At 40.7% G+C, this 18,924-nt stretch overlaps 1 protein-coding gene across 2 annotated transcripts in view; it reads right to left on the reverse strand.

The window, feature by feature from the left end:
• The window catches only part of TRPM3 (transient receptor potential cation channel subfamily M member 3), a 315,268-nt gene that overhangs the window by 27,366 nt on the left and 268,978 nt on the right, over nucleotides 1-18,924 (reverse strand). For both annotated transcript variants that reach the window (XM_056847836.1, XM_056847835.1), the window contains 4 exons: nucleotides 7,780-7,920; nucleotides 5,646-5,774; nucleotides 3,658-3,909; nucleotides 971-1,145 (listed from right to left, as the gene is read on the reverse strand). In XM_056847836.1, coding sequence (XP_056703814.1) covers nucleotides 971-1,145; nucleotides 3,658-3,909; nucleotides 5,646-5,774; nucleotides 7,780-7,920 — 697 coding nt within the window. The remainder of the gene's footprint in view (nucleotides 1-970; nucleotides 1,146-3,657; nucleotides 3,910-5,645; nucleotides 5,775-7,779; nucleotides 7,921-18,924) is intronic.

Consider the following 18,924-nt stretch of genomic DNA (forward strand, 5'->3'; position numbering starts at 1 on the left):
ACGGCTGCATCATTTCATGTTACCACTGATCTGCACTGGCATGTTGTACCAGGTGGCACCAGGGGGATTCATTAAAATAGAACACTGGAGTTTGCAGATGGCGAGGCAACTAATTCTCAGGAAAACATATATGGAAATAGGTTTTAGATTCAAACACCTACTTCTGTGACCTACTTTTCCTGCTTAATAGTTGGACAAAACCAATCATGATCTTGGGCAAAACAATATTGCTTGTTGCAGGATGACCCAGTAGCAGGAAAAGGGTCAAGGGAAGGAGGTGCATATCTATGAATGCTACTGGCTGAAGCAATGGCACCAGCCAAACATCTGGTCCAGTAACTTTCAGTGCTGAATGCTTAATAGCAAACTTTGTTCGATGTTTGTGTTCCAAAATCAAACTAATGGATGGAAAAAATGGAACACTATGGTATATATACTACAGATTTAAACTTGTTTAAACCTCATCTCCTCTCCCTTCGGAACAGCAGTTTTGTGAAGGGTGCTAGGGTGCTCTAACAGAATGCTTAGGACCCTCATCAAACTGCAATGCCCAGAATTCCTTGAGGGATAACTTAACAGTTAAACTGGTTATAAAATCGATATGTGTTTGTTGTGTAGATATACTTTATGTCTTCCATGTACCATTTAACATACCATGAATACTTCAGGCATTCCCCCATAATTAAAATAATAAATTGGTTACTTTCAATGTGATTTATCCATGCTAAAAAGTAAAAGTTATAGCTTAGCAGAGTTATGGCTATGTTTGTTTGCAAATGTTGATGTTATTTTCCAAAATTAACAATGTAATGGCATTAGCAGCAGATTTTTTTACATTATACTTTCCTGTGATATTTGAGTCCTCTATCCTGAGCCATTTATTGAGAATGTTTAAAATGATCTTTTAAGACATCACCTGATCAAAGGTTGGTACCTGACTTTGGAGTATGAGAATCATAAACGTGCTTACGGTCTATCTGGTCTGCAAACACTTCCCCATAGATCATCCAGTACGGCATGTAAAAAATGTTCTTTGCCAGTTTCCATGAAGGCTCTTCGTTGGGAAAAAGAATTGCCTGCCTTGCAACACCAAAGCTCATCAAAACCACCAGCATAATAATGACAAAATACATCATGTCTATCATCTGAAAGGGAAAAAAGAGAAATATTTTGCTCCATTTTCCTTTGAAGTTAATGAAAATGTTTTTGAAGATTATCCAAACAACCTAGTCTTAGTGAGCTGCTGCTATTGCTGCAGTAATGTAAACAACTGACTTGGCTTGCTGTGGCTATTTTCTCTCAAACATGTATACTTGAGACTGGTCCAGGTTTCTACTGTCCTTTCCATGATCCTAATAGCTCTTCTGATGCCTTGTTGTATGACTATTGAGAGGTCTTTTATTCTTGTGGCCCCTTTGATAGGAATGCACTTTATTTATTTACATTGCTAATAGTCTTCCTTTCTCACTGAGACTCAATAGAAGTGACTATTTTATTGAATTCTACAGAGGTTAACATTACATATAGCCTAAAGAGAGCAATGAAAGTTGCAAGCTGCATCAAATACTTCTTCCGAGGAATGCTTATGGATGGTTAACACACACCCTTTTTAAAAAACAAATTCAAATGCTAAAATTATTTTGGACACAATAACAGGGTCTCTACTGGTTTTACTTATTCTAACCTATGTTATGTGCAGACACATGTAACCAAAGGAATCAGCCACTTTTTATTTCCATCCTTCTACTAAGGTTAGTGTCACGCTTGGATCTAAATTTTATATCCAAAGATAAGAACAGCACGGTCCTTTCCCATAAAACTGTACAAGGCCCGTTCATATATATAATATCAAGTGATGGCTTACATGGTTAATTCATCTTATTTCTAATGAAGGAGCCATTTTATTACTAATACCACAGATTTTTTGTTCATATTATACAATGTACGTGTGTGTGTTTAATAGAAACAATTCATACATTAATCTATGAGTTATCAGCTGGAGAGAGGCTGTAGATCACGTACTCTGCATGCAAAATGTCTCTGGTTTTCTCGCTGGCATCCCAAGTTAGAGTATCTCTGATGGCAGATGTTTGGAAAGATCTTTCTTTTTCAAGACACTGGAGTGCTGCTGCCACTCCAGGAACCGGTCAGAGAAGACAATACGAAATTAGATGAGCCAGTGGATTGACTCATTATAAAGTAGCTTTGTAAATTAAGGTGTTGAGTAATCTCAATATGGGAAATTAAGAAGTGCACATGCATGTTGCAGTGTATTTTAAGATGACCCCCCCCCCCAAAAAAAATTGCTTATTACTTTGAAACAGTTCTGATTTTGATGGGAATTCAGCAGTCTTTCTCCAAAGCAGTTTGAGGATTCACATACAATGGTCTATTCACAGGGTACATTTACACGTCAACTAATGTTCTCATGTAAAGTACCCCTTTTCTATCAGTGGAAGAAACATGTAGATTTGGTTCATTTACAATGCAGTCCTAAGCAGAGTTACACCTTTCTAAGCCCAGTGATTTCAATGGACTTAAAGAGAGTAAAACTGTTAGATTTGAGTCCAGTAGCACCCTAGAGACCAACATGAGTTTCAGGGTGTAAACTTTCACAAGTCAAAGCTCACTTTGTCAAGACACAGCCAGCCAGAAACAGTCTATTCTACTCTGTCTGGTGAAGGGAGTTTTGTCTCTTGAAAGCTTATACCCTGAAACTCTTATTGGTCTCTAAGGTGCTACTGGACTTGAATCAAGTTAAGTCGAAAATCCCTAAAGACATTGACAATCAGTGGAGTAACCTCCATCAGGGCTGCTCCAATCACCTTTGACCTATTCTCATTCCTCTAAGTCAAGAGTAAACAATCTTGTTGAACCTGAGAAGAGGTAGCCAGCACTACAACAAAATGACTGTCATGTGTGTGGGGGTACCAATCACAATATGTCTGTCTATAGGCTTGGACCAATCAGAAAATGTCAGGAGTTTCAACAGAATGTTAGCCAAGTATCCTGCTATGATGGAAGCAGCTGTTTCAAAATGGGTGTTCTCTCTGCAGACACAAAGTAGATGCCCTCTGGGCTCTTCTCAAGCACCTTCTACTACAATGGAGTGGAGGACAGCCAGGACTCATACTCTGCTTTGAGGAAGAGATGCTTTGGGGGAAAAGCAAGTGGGCATCAAGAAGTGGGCACAATGTTAGTAATCACTCCTCCGAGCGGCCTTTTCTTTAAGCCTTTAAAGTTTCAAAAATTATCTAGGCTTTTAGGAGAAAAGACTAGATACAGTGTAACAAAGAACAGCAACACATGTAGACATGTAGTCTATAATTTTTATGCTGTAATGGGAGGGAATAGGATATTAATCAAAATAAATAACCAAAAATTATGGCAGGGGAGCAGTATAAAAGATTTACTGTTGAAAACATTTCTGCAGATGCCTGAGGCACCCTCCCTATCTTGCTAAAAGAAAGTGAAGACAGGTGGTGTAGAGGAAGTCTTAGAAAATGCTCATGCCTACTTCTGCTGGCTAATTGTAAGAATTTTGCATTGCCTAAAGGCAGGTTTAGTGTTAAACCCTGACATTGCATGAAGTGAGCAACACCTATTGTTTAGTTTTAACATACAATACAAACAGGAAGGATGGGACTCTTTTCTTACCATTTTCCCAATCATCATTACATATGGCCCCAAATACTTGTTCACCCCGAAGATGTCTAGCAATCGGATATACCAGTAAATGATGTTGACACAGTATATCACACGGCCGTCACTCCTGAGTGGCAGATCCTGGAGGCGAAGTATCATACCCACAGAGAACAGGAGAATGGCAATGAGATCGGTAACGTTCCAGTACTCTTGAAGCCACACTTTCACCTTCTGCAGCAGCTTCCCAGGTTCTGACATTAATATCTAGAGAACATGAAAGAGGATGCAGGGGTAGACTTGCTATTTTAATTTAACCCCCCAAAGGGGAAATATGACAGGTATTCATATACTACATAAGCCAAAACCAAATTTAAGAAACTGCTCTCATGTGTCAGCATGATTCAGCATTTACACATGGCCTCCAAAATATTCTAGCATATTCAGCTGGGCCTTTCATGCTCCTTCCCAGCCCGTGAGATGCTTCATTGTTTGCTCATAATTTCCATAAGGGTTGAGATGTCATTTGCACTTCTCCTTCAGAAAGCAAACACTGTGGGGCTTTCTTGCAATCTTGCTCTGTCTAAAGGAATGCTCCAGTTTCTGGAGCCAGCCATAGTGTGGCATGGTCATAACCTAGTTCTTCATTTCTGTCCCACCAAGGGGCTCTGTGAGTACATTGTTCATGAAAATTGTATCAAGGCAGAAACATGCTGCTGTTGACTACCTGCAGTATACTTGTCTGTTCCTGGAATTTACTTGGGTATTTCATACTGCACGCTTTGTATGACTTCTGCAGGGTTGAACAATGTCATAATACTCTACACTGATTTCTGATTTCTTTCTCATCTAACCAAGTGACCTTTCTTTTTTACTATATGCATAAGGTGCTTTGAAAAATGGGTTTGACTTTGGTTTTGCATTTCTTTTTAGAACATGATTTGCTGCTTAAACATGATATTTACATCTGTACTCTGAACCTGGAAAATATATTAGTGTATTAATTAAGCCTCCGTTCTGTTTGTAGATCACCCTGTGATCTATATTAATCTGGCCTGCAGCTTTTTGGAGGATGTTTGACTGGAGTCACATTGTAGTTCTTCATCTGGTTTCTAAGAAGACAAAATAGCTTGAAGAAATACTGCAGTATAAATTTTGGAGTAATTTTCTGTGAATGCTCTCCAGCCCATAATGACTTTTATAGTTCAACAAACAATTTTTCAAAAAAAATTTATAAGTGGAAATAAAATAAAGACACAAAAAGTTAACTGAAAAGACTTCTTTGGAAAATGTAACATCCATTTTACCAAGAGTCTTTTCAGCTACATAAAAGACTCCAAAACCTTTATTATCAATGACAAAGAGCCCCCTTGTGGTAGTTGTGAATATTGTTTCCCTCACTTTTCATTACTGTATACATTTATTTACATTATACCACTAACATGTATATATTCCTATATCCTTATGTTATGAGCAAACTGTTCCCGCCTCCTAAGATCAAGCTTGGCTTATTCTCAGGTTTGGATAATCCATTCCTTTATCCATTCCTCTTACTCATCCCTACCCTTTTTGTACTTGAAGCAGAGAATGAGAAGTTCCAAGTTCAGGAAGTCTTTGATCCAATTTGCAAGTTTAACCAATCGTGGTTTATTTCATAACTGTAAACTGCAGTTTTAAACCATGGTTTAATCCTGGCTTAGATCCCCAGTTTGTGGCCATTAAACAAACTCCTGTTTGTTGAAGTGCCTGAGTTTAGATGCCAAATCAATCAGACATTAAATAAAAACCTGCCATTACAGCAAACCAGCACTTTTTATACTTGGTTGTGGAGAATCCAAATGATATCACGGCATGAAAATGCAGTATTAAAATTTTAATCATACATGATTATTTATAAAACGAAAAAGACATTTTTGATAAATTTAAAACAGCACATTAATCCTTGGGAAAATACAGAACATGAGAAAGCATTTCTATTTTCAGGCCTTTCACAATAATATTACCTCTCTCATCTTCTCTATCCCCATTGTAAAAATATATGAGATCACTATCCACTCCTGTGTGGAAGGCCAGCGATCCATCTTCACCAACACAATATAGTTGAACAGCATCAAGTACCCAATGTATGCCATCTGCAAAGAAATAAACTCAGGTTCTGCTGGTCATATAAGTTCACCTATCCAAATATAACAGTTTTTCCATGCCTAGACAAATCATTCACATCAAAATGTAAAATTCTAGCAAGAAGGTTCACATTCTGGACCATTAGTTCTGATGCATCCTGCTAAGGATGTGCTCTCAGATATATCTGGTCCAAATACATATCTGAAAAATACCTTATCAGTATTTTCCAGGTACAATTGTGTATCGAGACAACATTGAGGATTCTAAGAAAACTGATAATCAGGTCGTGAATATTTCCAGAAATATTCAAGAATATCTGGGGCCGCCATTTTAAGGCTCCCAGGCCTGTTTCCCATCTATTTAACAGGTTTCCAGTCCAGTGGGAAGGAGGGGAGAGGGAGGCCCAGGCAATAAAATCAGACATTAGGGGGAACACTAGAACTGCCTGCCCAGTCATAACACTTCTCTCACAGCCCTCCATGGCTCTCTGAGCATAGGCAAAGAGGATAAGCAGCAGGCCTGGCTGCAGCTTGACTCCATTTCAGGGTTGGATTTTTAAAAGTGTGGCATGCTTCTGCTGCTTTGTTCTTTCTGTGCCTTGGATTAATTCTGCTGCCTGTTACTATCTTCCTGGGAAGACCTTCTTCTTGCTCTGTGCCTGGACATCTTCAGGACTGGTTTGCCCACAGCCTACTTTGTTTTAAACATTTATTTAAAATATTATTTCAAGTTTTTCTGTTTTTTGTTTTTGCCTGTGGGTTGTGGTTGCAGAGGAGGGGAGATTTTGTTTTCCTTCTGGTTCTTTCTGGGACTGTTTTTCCTCCCTGCCCCATTTTGTTTGTTTTTCTTTATTTGTGTGTCTCCCAGGGTTTCTATCAGCTTGCCAGGCTTTCCATCTATTTCAAGTCTGTCAGTTTCAAGAGTTGCTTTTCTTTGCCAGAGTTGCTTTGTCCCCCCCTCCCTTTACTTGGATTTGTTCTGCTGTGATTCTCCAGTTTGTCATTACCTCTGTTGGGGTTGAACTGCCGCAGTGGCACTGGGTTCTGTTGGGCATCTGTACAATGTCATTGGTTCAGTTGGAGTTGCAAAGCCCCCACTTTCAGTTTCCACTGCAGAACTCCTCTGGTTTGATTTTGGTCCTATTGAACTTACACTGCCAGAGTGACACTGGTTTTGCCCCCCACCTTGTGTCTCTACTGTAGAGAGTCTTTGGTTTGACATTGGTTCTGTTGAATTTATTTTTGGTTATTGGCTTCTTTGCCCTGGGGAAGCATAACATAACCCCTCCCAGGAAAGAAAGGAGAAAAGTAGAATAGATGGAGACAGTTTGTTCAGGGGCTCATAGGACTAGACCCTGTTATCCAATTTGCTTGAAACTTGGGGCTTCCTTACTGGACAGGTAGGACTAGGTCTCCTGTAATTTTGGTATCATTTTCATGAAAGTGGCCACTCTAGCCCCTCAAAAAGAGTCCCCCATAGGCAATAATGGACCCCATAAAATTTAGCATTTTCCCCACCCAACTCAAATCCCAAAATGATACTGGGGATCTGTATACTCCAGAATACTGGTATGGAAACCATTCCCAAAAACCAAATCAGAAAAATGCCATTTTTTTTCAAGTGCACTTCTCTATTCCCTATGTAATCCCCGCATCACCTTAATTCACTCCAATAGAGAGGGGAGTTCCTTTTGTGTGCTGGGGACCTTCTACAGCTGCAGTTCACTGAAGTGTCAGTGAATAGGTAATTTAGCTCATGCTGGAGTTCTATCAGGGTGCATACGGAGTACAAATATTGGAACTGATTTTTCACTAAGAGTTAGAAATATGGAAGCCAATTTGTTGAGCTATCCTTTTATTCCCTCCTGTTATGTTGTCAGGAACTGGAGTAAGGAACTGCAAACCATCTATAATCATCCGCATCCACACAGACATTCAAATACTGCATGGCTTATATGATATAAATATTAATGAAAGGGCATATGCACATAACAAAATAATAGTTGCTCCTTACAGTGTAGAACCAAAACTTAACAATTGGTGCATTATAGAATTCATATATCTTGCGTCCAAAGGGGATCAATCTATGCCGTCTGTGAACTTCCTCTTCCTCCTTCTTTCGTGATGACTCCCCACTGCCACGTCCCAACATTGCCTACAGTGAAAAAGAATAGGAACTGCTATAGTCGATTAACTGCAAATTTTACCATTTCAGTTTAATTAGATCCAACAAAGACAAATATAGAATCGATGAGCTGGAAGCCATATAAGCTATCCAGTGCAACCCCCTGTTCAAATCAGGAAACACAGAGTTAGAGCTTCTCTGACAGATGTCTGCCAAGCTTCAAATTGAAAACTGCAGCAAGGGAGAGCCCTGCCTCCTCTGGGTAATTTGTTCTATTATAGAGTTTCTCCTGATTTTTAGCTGAAATCTACCCCCTTGTAATGTAAAACCATTAGATCTAGTCTTGCCTTCTACAACAGCAGAGAAGTTTTTGCCTTCTTCCATCTTTAGGTATTTGATTAACACAACTGTATTCACCAGTATCCTTCTCTTCTCCAGGCTAAAGATACCCATTTCCTTCAACATTTCTTCTTAGGGATTTTCTTTTTGCAACTCTATTTTGTTAGGCCAGCTTTCCAACCTATCAGGGTTATTTTTAATTTAGAGCCCATTCCTGAAGGGGCCAGTGTGATCCTGCACCAATGTAGGTGGCACCTTATCATGGAATAAGGTGGCACCTATGATAGCACAGGGGCAAACACACTGGTGTCTGGGGGCCACTGGCCTATGCCACCAACACAGCCATGACAGCAGGGCTATCCCAGAAGGGAAAGTATGCACTGGTGGTGGGGGGCATTCCTGGGGTGTTGCTAGGGGAGGAGCTACTGTTAGGCAGCTTCTTCACCCCTTTCACCCAGGGAACTCCCTCTTGTGCTGTGGTGGTGGAGGCAATGAGGGATTTCCCCCATTTCCTCTATTTTAATTTTTTGAAGCTTTTTTTTGCCTCCACGGTGGCTGGGAAGCCTCTGAGAAAGTGGTGTTGCTGTGCTGCTCCTGGTTGCCGCAGATCTGCCTCCCCTTCGGGATTGGGCCATCTGTCTTCTAAGTTATTAGTTATCCATTCCACTCCCCTCCTCATCCTCACACGTAACAAGGATTCCCTCCATCTCTTCATTCAATAATTGACAAAAGTAAACAGAAACAGAACAAAACAAAAACTTTAATAATCACGACACCATGCAAAATTACTTATTTCTATGAAAGAACTTCACCCTTCTTTGCTGTAAGGAAACTATCAAAGCACTTAATTCCTAATGCACTCTCTCTCTCTCTCTCTCTCTCTCTCTCTCTCTCTCTCTCTCTCTCTCTCTCTCTCTCTCTCTCTCACACACACACACACACACACACACACACACACACACACAAACACACACACACACACACACACTCACTCACCTTCACCAAACTTAGCGGTTCTTCTAAAAAGAGTCACCTGCAGCTATGCTGCAAATTTGATGCATCTATCTTGAAAAACAGCCCCCCCGAGCCCCCCAAATTTCCCCGTAGACTTTAATAGAGCCGAACATTTTTACCAGTATGGGTATTCAGCTTTCTCAGCTTTTCTGAAAATGTTCAGGTCCAATAAACCCAAATCAAAAAAATACCCCCTTCCAAATGGTGCACACCCCTACTCTTTGTATTTCTAAAGAGAGCAGGAAGAGTTTCCAGTCAAAATTTTGTTCCATGGCAAGTTCTGGAAAGAGCCATTCTCATTCTTCCTTAGCACTTCTGTCCTGGATCTCAGGCCAATCGTACTCTAGCTTTGGTGAAAGCTTCAGATCTTGCCACAATCTGACCTATATATTTCCAACTTTTCATTCAGCACTTGGTTTTCCATGGACACACAATGAAGAACACTAGAAGAAGCTCTTCTTCATGAATGCAGGTTGCAGCTCATTTTCTTTCAAGATACTAACTTTCATCACCTGTGGCACTTCCTTCAGCTTTTCACACTCATCTTTGCTCGTGGATTCCCTGACAAGCTCTTATCCTTCAGCTACTGATTTCATGACTCCACAGTCCAAACCCATTACTAAAAACATGCATTTGGGTACACTAGCTGAAATTATATTAAAAATTAGCTGTTTCAGCTCAGGGATACTCAAAACAACTCAAAGCAAAATAACTCCCAACATTCTGGGAAAAATAATATCCCATAATTTTGGGACTTTTTGGGGGGCGTTAGGGGAGAGGTAGGAACAGGGAAGGAAAGAGAAGAATCTGGCCTGGAAACGGTGTCTCTCTTCTTTTTAAGGGATGGTCAGGAAGACCTGGCATTTCTCTACTCATTTAAGCTGATGGTTAGGTAGACCTGGCCTCTATCCATTGCCCGTTCAATTTTAAAAGTAGAAGGATTGAACTGGCACCAGACTTATCAGATTCTAACTCCTTATCTGGTGGAGATAAAGAAAAATGCACATCAGCACAATGAAAGGGGCCAGAGACTTTTTTAAATGAAAGCTGGGGATTCAGATTGCTACACATAGTGCTATACTATTATATCAATATAACAACTATTCAAGTGCTGATTTTAAAAGCCCCCAGTGGCAGGGGGAGGAAATGGCTGCTGTGGCAGCCCAGGTTCTCAGGAGCCCGGGAGCCCACCCACCTGCCATTTTCTGGCTGGTAAGCAGGCTCTGCTGTGGGGTGGAAGGTTGGCTGTCCTGTAGGAATGCCTCTGTGCCACCACCTGTACTCTACCTCTAGTTTGTAAATAAAGCAAATACTAAAAAAATAATCATAAGTCTGCAGTGCTTTTTATTTGAAAATGAACCATCCTGGACAAACAGTACTATTCTGGAACTTCTCACCATTCAGAAAAGGGCATACACACATACACATAAAAATATATTATGCCCACAGCACCCTCACAACCCACTAAGCTAGTAACCTGATAAAAAAGAGAGATAAAATTAGTCCAACAATTATTTGTCAAGAACAAATCCTGCCAGTTTCTGCTAATCAGTGCCTTGCTTTCAAGATGTTTACAAATTGATGGTTTTACAATCTGTTCTAGTATCTTCCCTAGTATTGAAGTCACCCTGGTTTTCAGTGTTCTAGATTCTCCTTTTAGAAGAACTGGAGCTTGTTTGTCTGTCTTGAGTCTCATGGTAGCTAATCTGTCCTCCAGGATTTCTCCAGCATAGTAGACAGAAGTTCTGAGAGTATATCAGCAACTTCCTTAGGTTGTAATTTGTCTGGCCATGAAGACTTAAAATCATTTAGGAAAACTAGGTATTCCCTGTCCAATTTCTTAACAATTTTGAGCTGCAATCATGTCCCCACACCAGTCAGGTAAAATTGCACATAGTTCCCCTTTGAGGAGAAGGTAAAGACCACCAAAAAGGAGTTACCCAGTTCCACTTTCCCTTTATCGTTTCATTGTCCTTACTGCGCAACAGTAAGTCTCAATTTGTTGTGTCTGCTTGTAATGCATATGCTTTTCTTTAATAAAAATTCTTTACATTTTGAATGCAGTTTGGTTGATCCATGTGACCATGTTAAGCCGTATTCAGTTAAGGTTATCAGGGAGTAGTAGGGTGAGGGGCAGCAGTTGATCCCTTCATCCCCTGAGCACTAGTCCCTGCAGTAGCTAGTGCAAGAGAAAAGGGAGATGCAAGCATGACGTGGATTGACAACAGGGTGGAGGGGGAAACCACTCAGGTAGAAATTTCCCTTAGTGTACTGTCTGTGGTGGCAGGAGAGGTTTACTCAGGTAGAAAGAGTGAACCAAGTTCAGGCTGGGCTGGGTAGGCTACCTGGGAAGACCAAGTAACTTCTTCACTCCCATGTGGGCAGAGACAGGGCTGGTCCCATCCCCCCACAACGCAATATTGACATAGTGTTAACTTATTAGCAAGGTTGAATTCTCCAAAATTGCCTATTAATATGAATACTGTATTTTGTATTTTATTTGTATTAAATAAAATAAGTACAGGAGGAAAAATATCAGGTTTGAAAAGAAATTCAATTTACTTCAGAACCTAAGATTTCTTTTAAACAAAAATGGGTATAGTCTATTCATACAACACATGAAGAAGGAACTGTAGCTCCAACAAGTAAGTTAACAGGTCATTTTTTCACAGATAGAAGAATGGGATGTAAACTCACTGGATGAAGGAGAAAAAATGTCATCCTTCAGATGAATTAACCTGAGGTAAGAGATGTGAGTGAGAAGTGAAAAATAATATAAAAATGTGAAAGCAATTATTGACATGTATAGGTATGACATATATAATAAATTACCAATATATTTGTATACCAGAACCTGGTTGATATTATACTAATCTTCCAGGGAGCAACCCTTCTAATTCCATTGAATTCAGTGGTCTTAGAAGGATGTAATTCTGCTCAGAATTATACTATAACATAGGCCTGGGTGATTTTAATATCACTTTATCTACCAGTAGAGTGGCCAGACCCATTACTAAACATGAAAGCAGCAAAACTGGGTATCCCATGGACAAAAAGGGGTATTTATATACTCAGGAGACTTAGAAAAGATTTGTAAATTAACCAAAGGAAAAGGAAACCCCTCCCACACCAGTCTGAAAAAATTGCTTTAGAGCATGGAATGAAAGTTAACAGGCCAACAAACCGACATAATAGGGGAACCTCAGAAAGAAAGAAAGAAAGAAAGAAAGAAAGAAAGAAAGAAAGAAAGAAAGAAAGAAAGAAAGAAAGAAAGAAAGAGAAAGAAAGGCCACCTTTCTTCCATTGTGGAAACAAGGCAATGTACATAGGTCTCCTGTACAGGTAAGGACCAGACACATACCTGATTAAGTTCAAACTACATGATATGACTCACATTCCTTGACCCAACTTGCATTCCCTGTAGACAGACAACAGCTGAGGGGAGCTTATATCTTAAGTGCCTGATTCCTAAGGCTCGATTTGGATTGGGAACAGGGTGTTTGTAAGGTGGGGGAGAAGGGGTTTCAGCCTCTTGTCTGCATTGTTCTCCTTACCCAAAGCAGTCCTGAAGGCAGTTATTTGCCCTGATGAGGGGCTGCAATGCACTAAATACTACAGCCCCTAGTGGGGCAAATAATACCCCAGGACTGCATGAAGTTGGGGAAATTGCATACGGAGGATGAAGCTCCATCTCTCCTCCATGCCATGGCCCCAATTCAAATTGGGCCCTGGATCACTTAGGACATAAATTTCCTGCACCAGCCATCTTGCTGTGGGCAATGCAAGATGGGATTGCGGAAACTCTGACCTGACTCATGTCCAAACGTACCGTGTAGTTTGGACCTTAGCATAAGATCCATATATCTGTTGTATAGGAGGTGGTAAAATAGGGCTACCAAATATCTCCCCCATCCCACCCCGAATTTTGGCATTCCTCTCAGTTATACTAGCCCAAGAAACCCTAATATTGAAGAAGCCCTTTAACTGGAGATTAGAAGACACTTTCTACATACAAGGCTTATGATTTACGCTCAAAAGCTACCAAGCTTTAGGCTCTCCTCAATCAGCTGTTCCCCGCTTATGCCCGTGTGGCTTAAATTTGCCTGATACAATTGATCACATCCTCTTAGACTGCCCTCTTTATGTGACTCTGCGGGATAAACTGTTATTTACTTTGCTCCAGTCCATGAGATACAGGAGCAATGAAGTAAAATGTAAATTTTTATTGAGTGATCAGGATCTTAAAATTACGGCTACTGTGGCTGAATTTCTTACACGAGTTCTTAAAGAACAAGAAAAGTTTTATTAACCCGAATTGTGAATTATATGTATTGTCCCTTGGAGGTATATTGTTGCTTTATTTTTGTTCTCTGGCATGCCAATAAAAGTTAATGATGATGATGAATCAGCTGTTCATCTGTTTAATCCAGATAGCTCTTTTGGTTTTGAGGATGGTGAGTAAAAACCCAATTGGTTGCCTGGCAGCATGGGCTGAATATTTAGATTTGGGATCCCCAATCTTGTTGGGCCTGTATGGGCACTTCTCAAATTTTAGGAACAAAAAATGAGCCACTGTAAAATAGCTGCCATGGCAGCCAGGACCAATCACAAAATGGCAGCAAGGGCGAGGAGATATTGAGGGATATATCACAAATATTAAGAAGCAATGCAAGTATCCTTCCTATGAAGGAGGAACCTATTTCTGATTGGGAGCTCTCTGTAAACACAAAGATGATGCCTCCTGGATTCTTTGGAAGCATCTCCAGTTCTAATGAGATGGAAGAATGCAAAGACTGGCTGTTTGTTTTGGGGCAGAAGCTAATCGATGCCAAGGAACCTGTTGTGTATGTACATAGTTGGCAGACAGGCAGGGGAACGGAGGAGCTTGAGTCTTGGACGAAGGATCCTAAACCCTGCACACGCAATTGGCCCCCTGCCAGCGAATGCCATTGGTCCTAAGCCGGCACGTGCCATTGGTACCCCGGGGTTGTTACTCCCTATCACGGATCGGGGGGAGTGGCTGCGGGCGGCCAGGGTAGCATATAAGCGGGGCCATTTCCACTGTATGCCCAGTTCAATTCTTCACTACAATAAAGTGTTGTTGTTGGAACTCCGTCTTGACCTCGTGTGTCCTCCCCACGCGGACTTAACAGAACCTATTGGCATATGCCTATTCAGAAAACTTTGAGTTAGACTGTAGTCCTATGCACACATTTACTTACTTTTTACTTACCATTTTATTGCCATTTACTTACATATTTCACTGTGTTGGTGGGGATGGTGTGGAATATCTGTCCATGTATCATTCTATGGTAGCATAGAAAATGGACCTTTGTAGTATATTTTAAGGACAAACTGCCATTTAGAACTATATAATAATGCAAGGCTTCTTAGGGGGCTTTAGCTCATGCAGTTTCTCGTGTTCCCAAGTTTGGAGAATTGTGTTTGAAAAAGGATATTATTTAAAGCTAGGCTTCATTCATATTTTCCAAGAGGAGATGAAATGACCTGACCTTTTACAAGGTAAAACTGATCAGAATTGAACTCATTAGTTATTGTTAGCTGCAAGAATTGGAATGGCATGTTTATGGAAGGAGAGAAAACTTATTTTATTACTTTAAAGGTCTGGATGAGACCTTTATTCTGGATGAGAAGCAAATATTCAGATGAGAAGCAAATATGCAGTTTTAAAAAGATGGTCCTTTTCTTCTTTGTATCAGAAATTAGTTATAATTTTTGGTTTATGTGTTTGGAAATAGAACTGAAAATAATAATTGAAATGCTGTAATTGCCAGAGTTTAATTTTCCATTGTATGTTACAGTAAATTAATGAAAACTGCTGTAACCACCACATTCTCTTGAATAGTGGTTAAATATATGCCTCTGGCCCCCTTTATAGATAACTGTTTCATTTTCTTCCTTGTTGAGAATGTTTTATTGTGCTATAATTTCACTGAAATAACCATGGACCACTGAGCACCAAAACCTACCCACTCTCCAAATGAGACGATTGGGCTGACATTTAGGGCCATGGATGTTCATGTTGGTGTCAGATTCGTAAAAATCTCATTATTCACAATATTGCAGCAAGGATCAAAGACTAAATAATTTGCAATGAGCTGACAAGCTGTTTTCAATGTGAGAAGGTAGAAAGCATGGAAAGAAGAGATAATTTGCTAGAAGGCTGATGTATATGTAGGTGGATTCTGATTTTTTTCTTTATCTACAGCTTTACTATGATTCATCCTGAGTTGGGATGAATCACGTAGGGATGCATAAAATACCTTTCAGTAGCATCCCTTGGAAATGTTTTTAGTTGAAGTATACTGATCCTGATTGGCATACATGTGCCTACATATGATGTGGCAATAAACCACATCTCTATGCCCTCTCTATTGATGATTTCATAAAGGTCTTGCTATTCTGTCCTACAGCCTGCAGCTAGTCTATACCGTATATACTCGGGTATAAGCCGACCCGAGTATAAGCCGACCCCCCAAATTTGAGGCCAGAAAAGGGAATTTCTTATTGACCCGCGTATAAGCCGAGGGTCAATAAGAAATTCCCTTTACCGGCAATGCTGCGCTCTAAAATGGCGGCCGCCATTTTAGAGTGCAGGGATGATCTCGCCCCTGCCCCAGGTCGCCCTCCCGCCGGCCTCCCGGGCCCTCCCGACCCACCCCAATCCACCCAGACCCCAGTGCCATCCAAGGGGGGAAGGGGGAAGAGCCCCTGAACCCCCTACTTACCGGGAGACGCGGCGAATCGGCGGCGGCGGTGGCGGCGTGGCCTTCCTGGGCCAGCAGGAGGCCCCTCCAGGCTCCTGCCGGCCGAAGGAAGGCGTCTGGGCACGTGGGTGGCGGCAGCGCGGCCAGCAGGGGCCTCCTGCCGGCCCCTCCAGGCCCCTGCTGGCCGGAGGAAGGCTCCCAGGCGCGGCGGCGGTGATGGCGGTAAGTTCGCCCCTCCCTCCTCCCTCCTCCCCTCCCCTACCGTATTGACCCGCGTATAAGCTGAGTTCGGCTTTTTCAGCCCTTTTTTTGGGCTGAAAAACTCGGCTTATACGCGAGTATATACGGTATATCAGTCAGTTTCTTTGAATGCTTAGCATATGTGTCTGTCCCCATTCTTTTGAATTATTTGCATTCTTATCCTTTTAATGTGTTGGACCTTTTTGTATTGTCTTCCCTTTCACTGGCCCCATCTTTCATCAAATCTTCTGCTGTTTGCATTAGGTCTTTATATCCACTATGACACTTCTCTTGTCTTCATCTATCTGGTTTATTACACTTCCTGTGGATTTCCTGCTCCTTCCTTGCCACCGGTCTCCTCTTCCTGCAGCTTCCTCCCTCACAACTCTTGCTCCTAGAATGTAAGATTTGTTTCCAGATAAATTTATCATTTACATCCCTCTCAGAAACAGGACTGTTTATGAACATTCTATTGTTTACCCTTTTATGTCTTCAGGAACCAGAATATTTATGAACATCCTGTAACACTATCATAGTACTTCATCCAATCATTGCACCCAGAAAACCACACCTTTCTGTCTTTATTATAATATAACTAGCTGCAACAGTGCAGAATGGCTTGCACCACTATAGATCCCAATGCTAACAAGTCCATTTTGCTACACAGCCTAACAGATTATAAAATAAAAATTACTATCAAATCTTAGCTGTGCACTCATGCAATGGCACAATTGGCTCCATAACAGACAAAATGTCTTTATGTTGCTCTGAATTCAGATGTTGACAGCCCCTCATACTTCTGCCATGCTAATTCTCCTCTTAACCTGAAGTGTAGAGCAAGGCTTTGAGAATCATTACATCTGGTTCCAACCTAGCTCCCCAGCAGTGCAGTACCGGTTGAAGATGCTTGTACAACACCACAGATGGATGCAGTTAATGCTATAACAGCAACAATTCATTCTACACTGCACTATTGTACCAACACCCTCTTTGAAAAAATATTTACCAGCATGGCTGCTGGGATGCTGAACAGCCCACTTGTTTATTATTGCATGTAGAAGGAATCCAGCCAAAGCAAAACAGCAAAATTTGTGCAAAAAAATGTTCTCCTCAAACATTTGTTTCATTGTTAGCCCTGAGCATGTCTACCATTTACACCTTTTGGGTCAGAAAATCTTAGATTCACAGCAGCAGAAGAATCAAACCTGGTTAAGGTCAGCTCAGACCTCTGCAGTGGAACACCAAAAATCTGATCACTCGTAGGAGCCTCAGAGCCATTAAGTGCTGTGCGTCATCAAGATTAATGTCAGGCAGATGGGAAAATAGCAGAGAGTTTTGTCAAAGGGTCGAGAGGAGGTAAGGAGCAAAACCATATTATTTCTCTAGAAACAAGACAATACATTTCAGCACATTGTGCTTCCATATTGTCAACAGGGAAGGGGTTCCCAGACTAGAGGGAGATACAGTACTGGAGAAAAGAAGACAGGAGCATCACAGTGAGAGGACAATGACTAATCACTACATTTGAACCCAGGAAACAAGCTGTGCTTATTGGATCTGAATAAGCACTTTATTTATTGATCAGAAGCCAGCAATAATTAACTATAGTTAAAAGCTGAATGAGCTCATTTCAGAGGAGAGCAACCTGTCAATCTTATGCTGGCTTCTGATCTTTTGCCTCTTTCCCCAGTGTCCATGGTCTTGCCTGCATAGGGTTCCTGTAGGTTGATCTTGTGCCTAGGGTCTTCTGCTTCCCTGAATTTTGGGTCTTGTAGGCAGAGCCTTCTGCTTGCCTGCAGGCTAGGTCTTGGGGACAGCTCTTGCTGGTGCCCTGTAGGAAACATCCTAGTTTTTAAACAAAATTTAATCAAACAAATCTTAATTGTTGTTCCTCAAAAGAATATGGGTACTGAGAGATTAATCCACAGCTGCAATCACATAAAAATGCTTGTGGAATCTTATACCAGCTTGGGGATTTTTAATGATCAAAGTGGCTTGATTATCTCTTTTGTGTACAAGATACTCATTTAAAATTAGTGTTGCAAAGTCTCACAGGAACATTTAGTTAAACAATGAATTCCAATGGACACATCCCTTTAAGTGTTTGTCAAGGATTATGTTTACAGTGCAGGGATTTAACAAACAAACAAAAGCAAATAAAATGACAGGAAAAATAATCAACAGAAAGAAAAATATGCAAATGGCAATTATTAGAGGCACTAGAAGTAGCCAGTGTATATTGGTCTATGCAAGAATCCCTAGTCTCACTAGACTCATAAAGATGGAATGACTGCCAAGGGTTATCTATGCCAGTTTACTGTCTAAAGCTAGCATATTTTAAAATTTGACAAATCTTAGCCACCTTGTGCAAACCCCCATAGAAAGAGCCTCCACACTTTCCCCTCAAACCAGTATAGGTTTAACACACTTTCAGGATTTCAAATATCCTTATCTTCCTTAGTTTAATTGTAAATATATCATGAAGACTTGCACAAGTCTGAGCCTGAACCATGTGACTGAAATACTAGCATCATAGTGGAGACTGAAGAAATCTTTGCTTACAATGTGCACTTGTCATTGTTATAATGAAACAGTACATTTTAAAGACAGTGCTTTAGAGATGCCTTTTCACTATAGATATTTAAACCTGAACCTATCTAAATGATACATTACAATATAAAAACATTGCTGTTGAAACTTTCTGAGAGCCCAG

The sequence above is a fragment of the Euleptes europaea genome, chromosome 4 (assembly GCF_029931775.1).
Source record: "Euleptes europaea isolate rEulEur1 chromosome 4, rEulEur1.hap1, whole genome shotgun sequence".
Classification (NCBI taxonomy): domain Eukaryota; kingdom Metazoa; phylum Chordata; class Lepidosauria; order Squamata; family Sphaerodactylidae; genus Euleptes; species Euleptes europaea.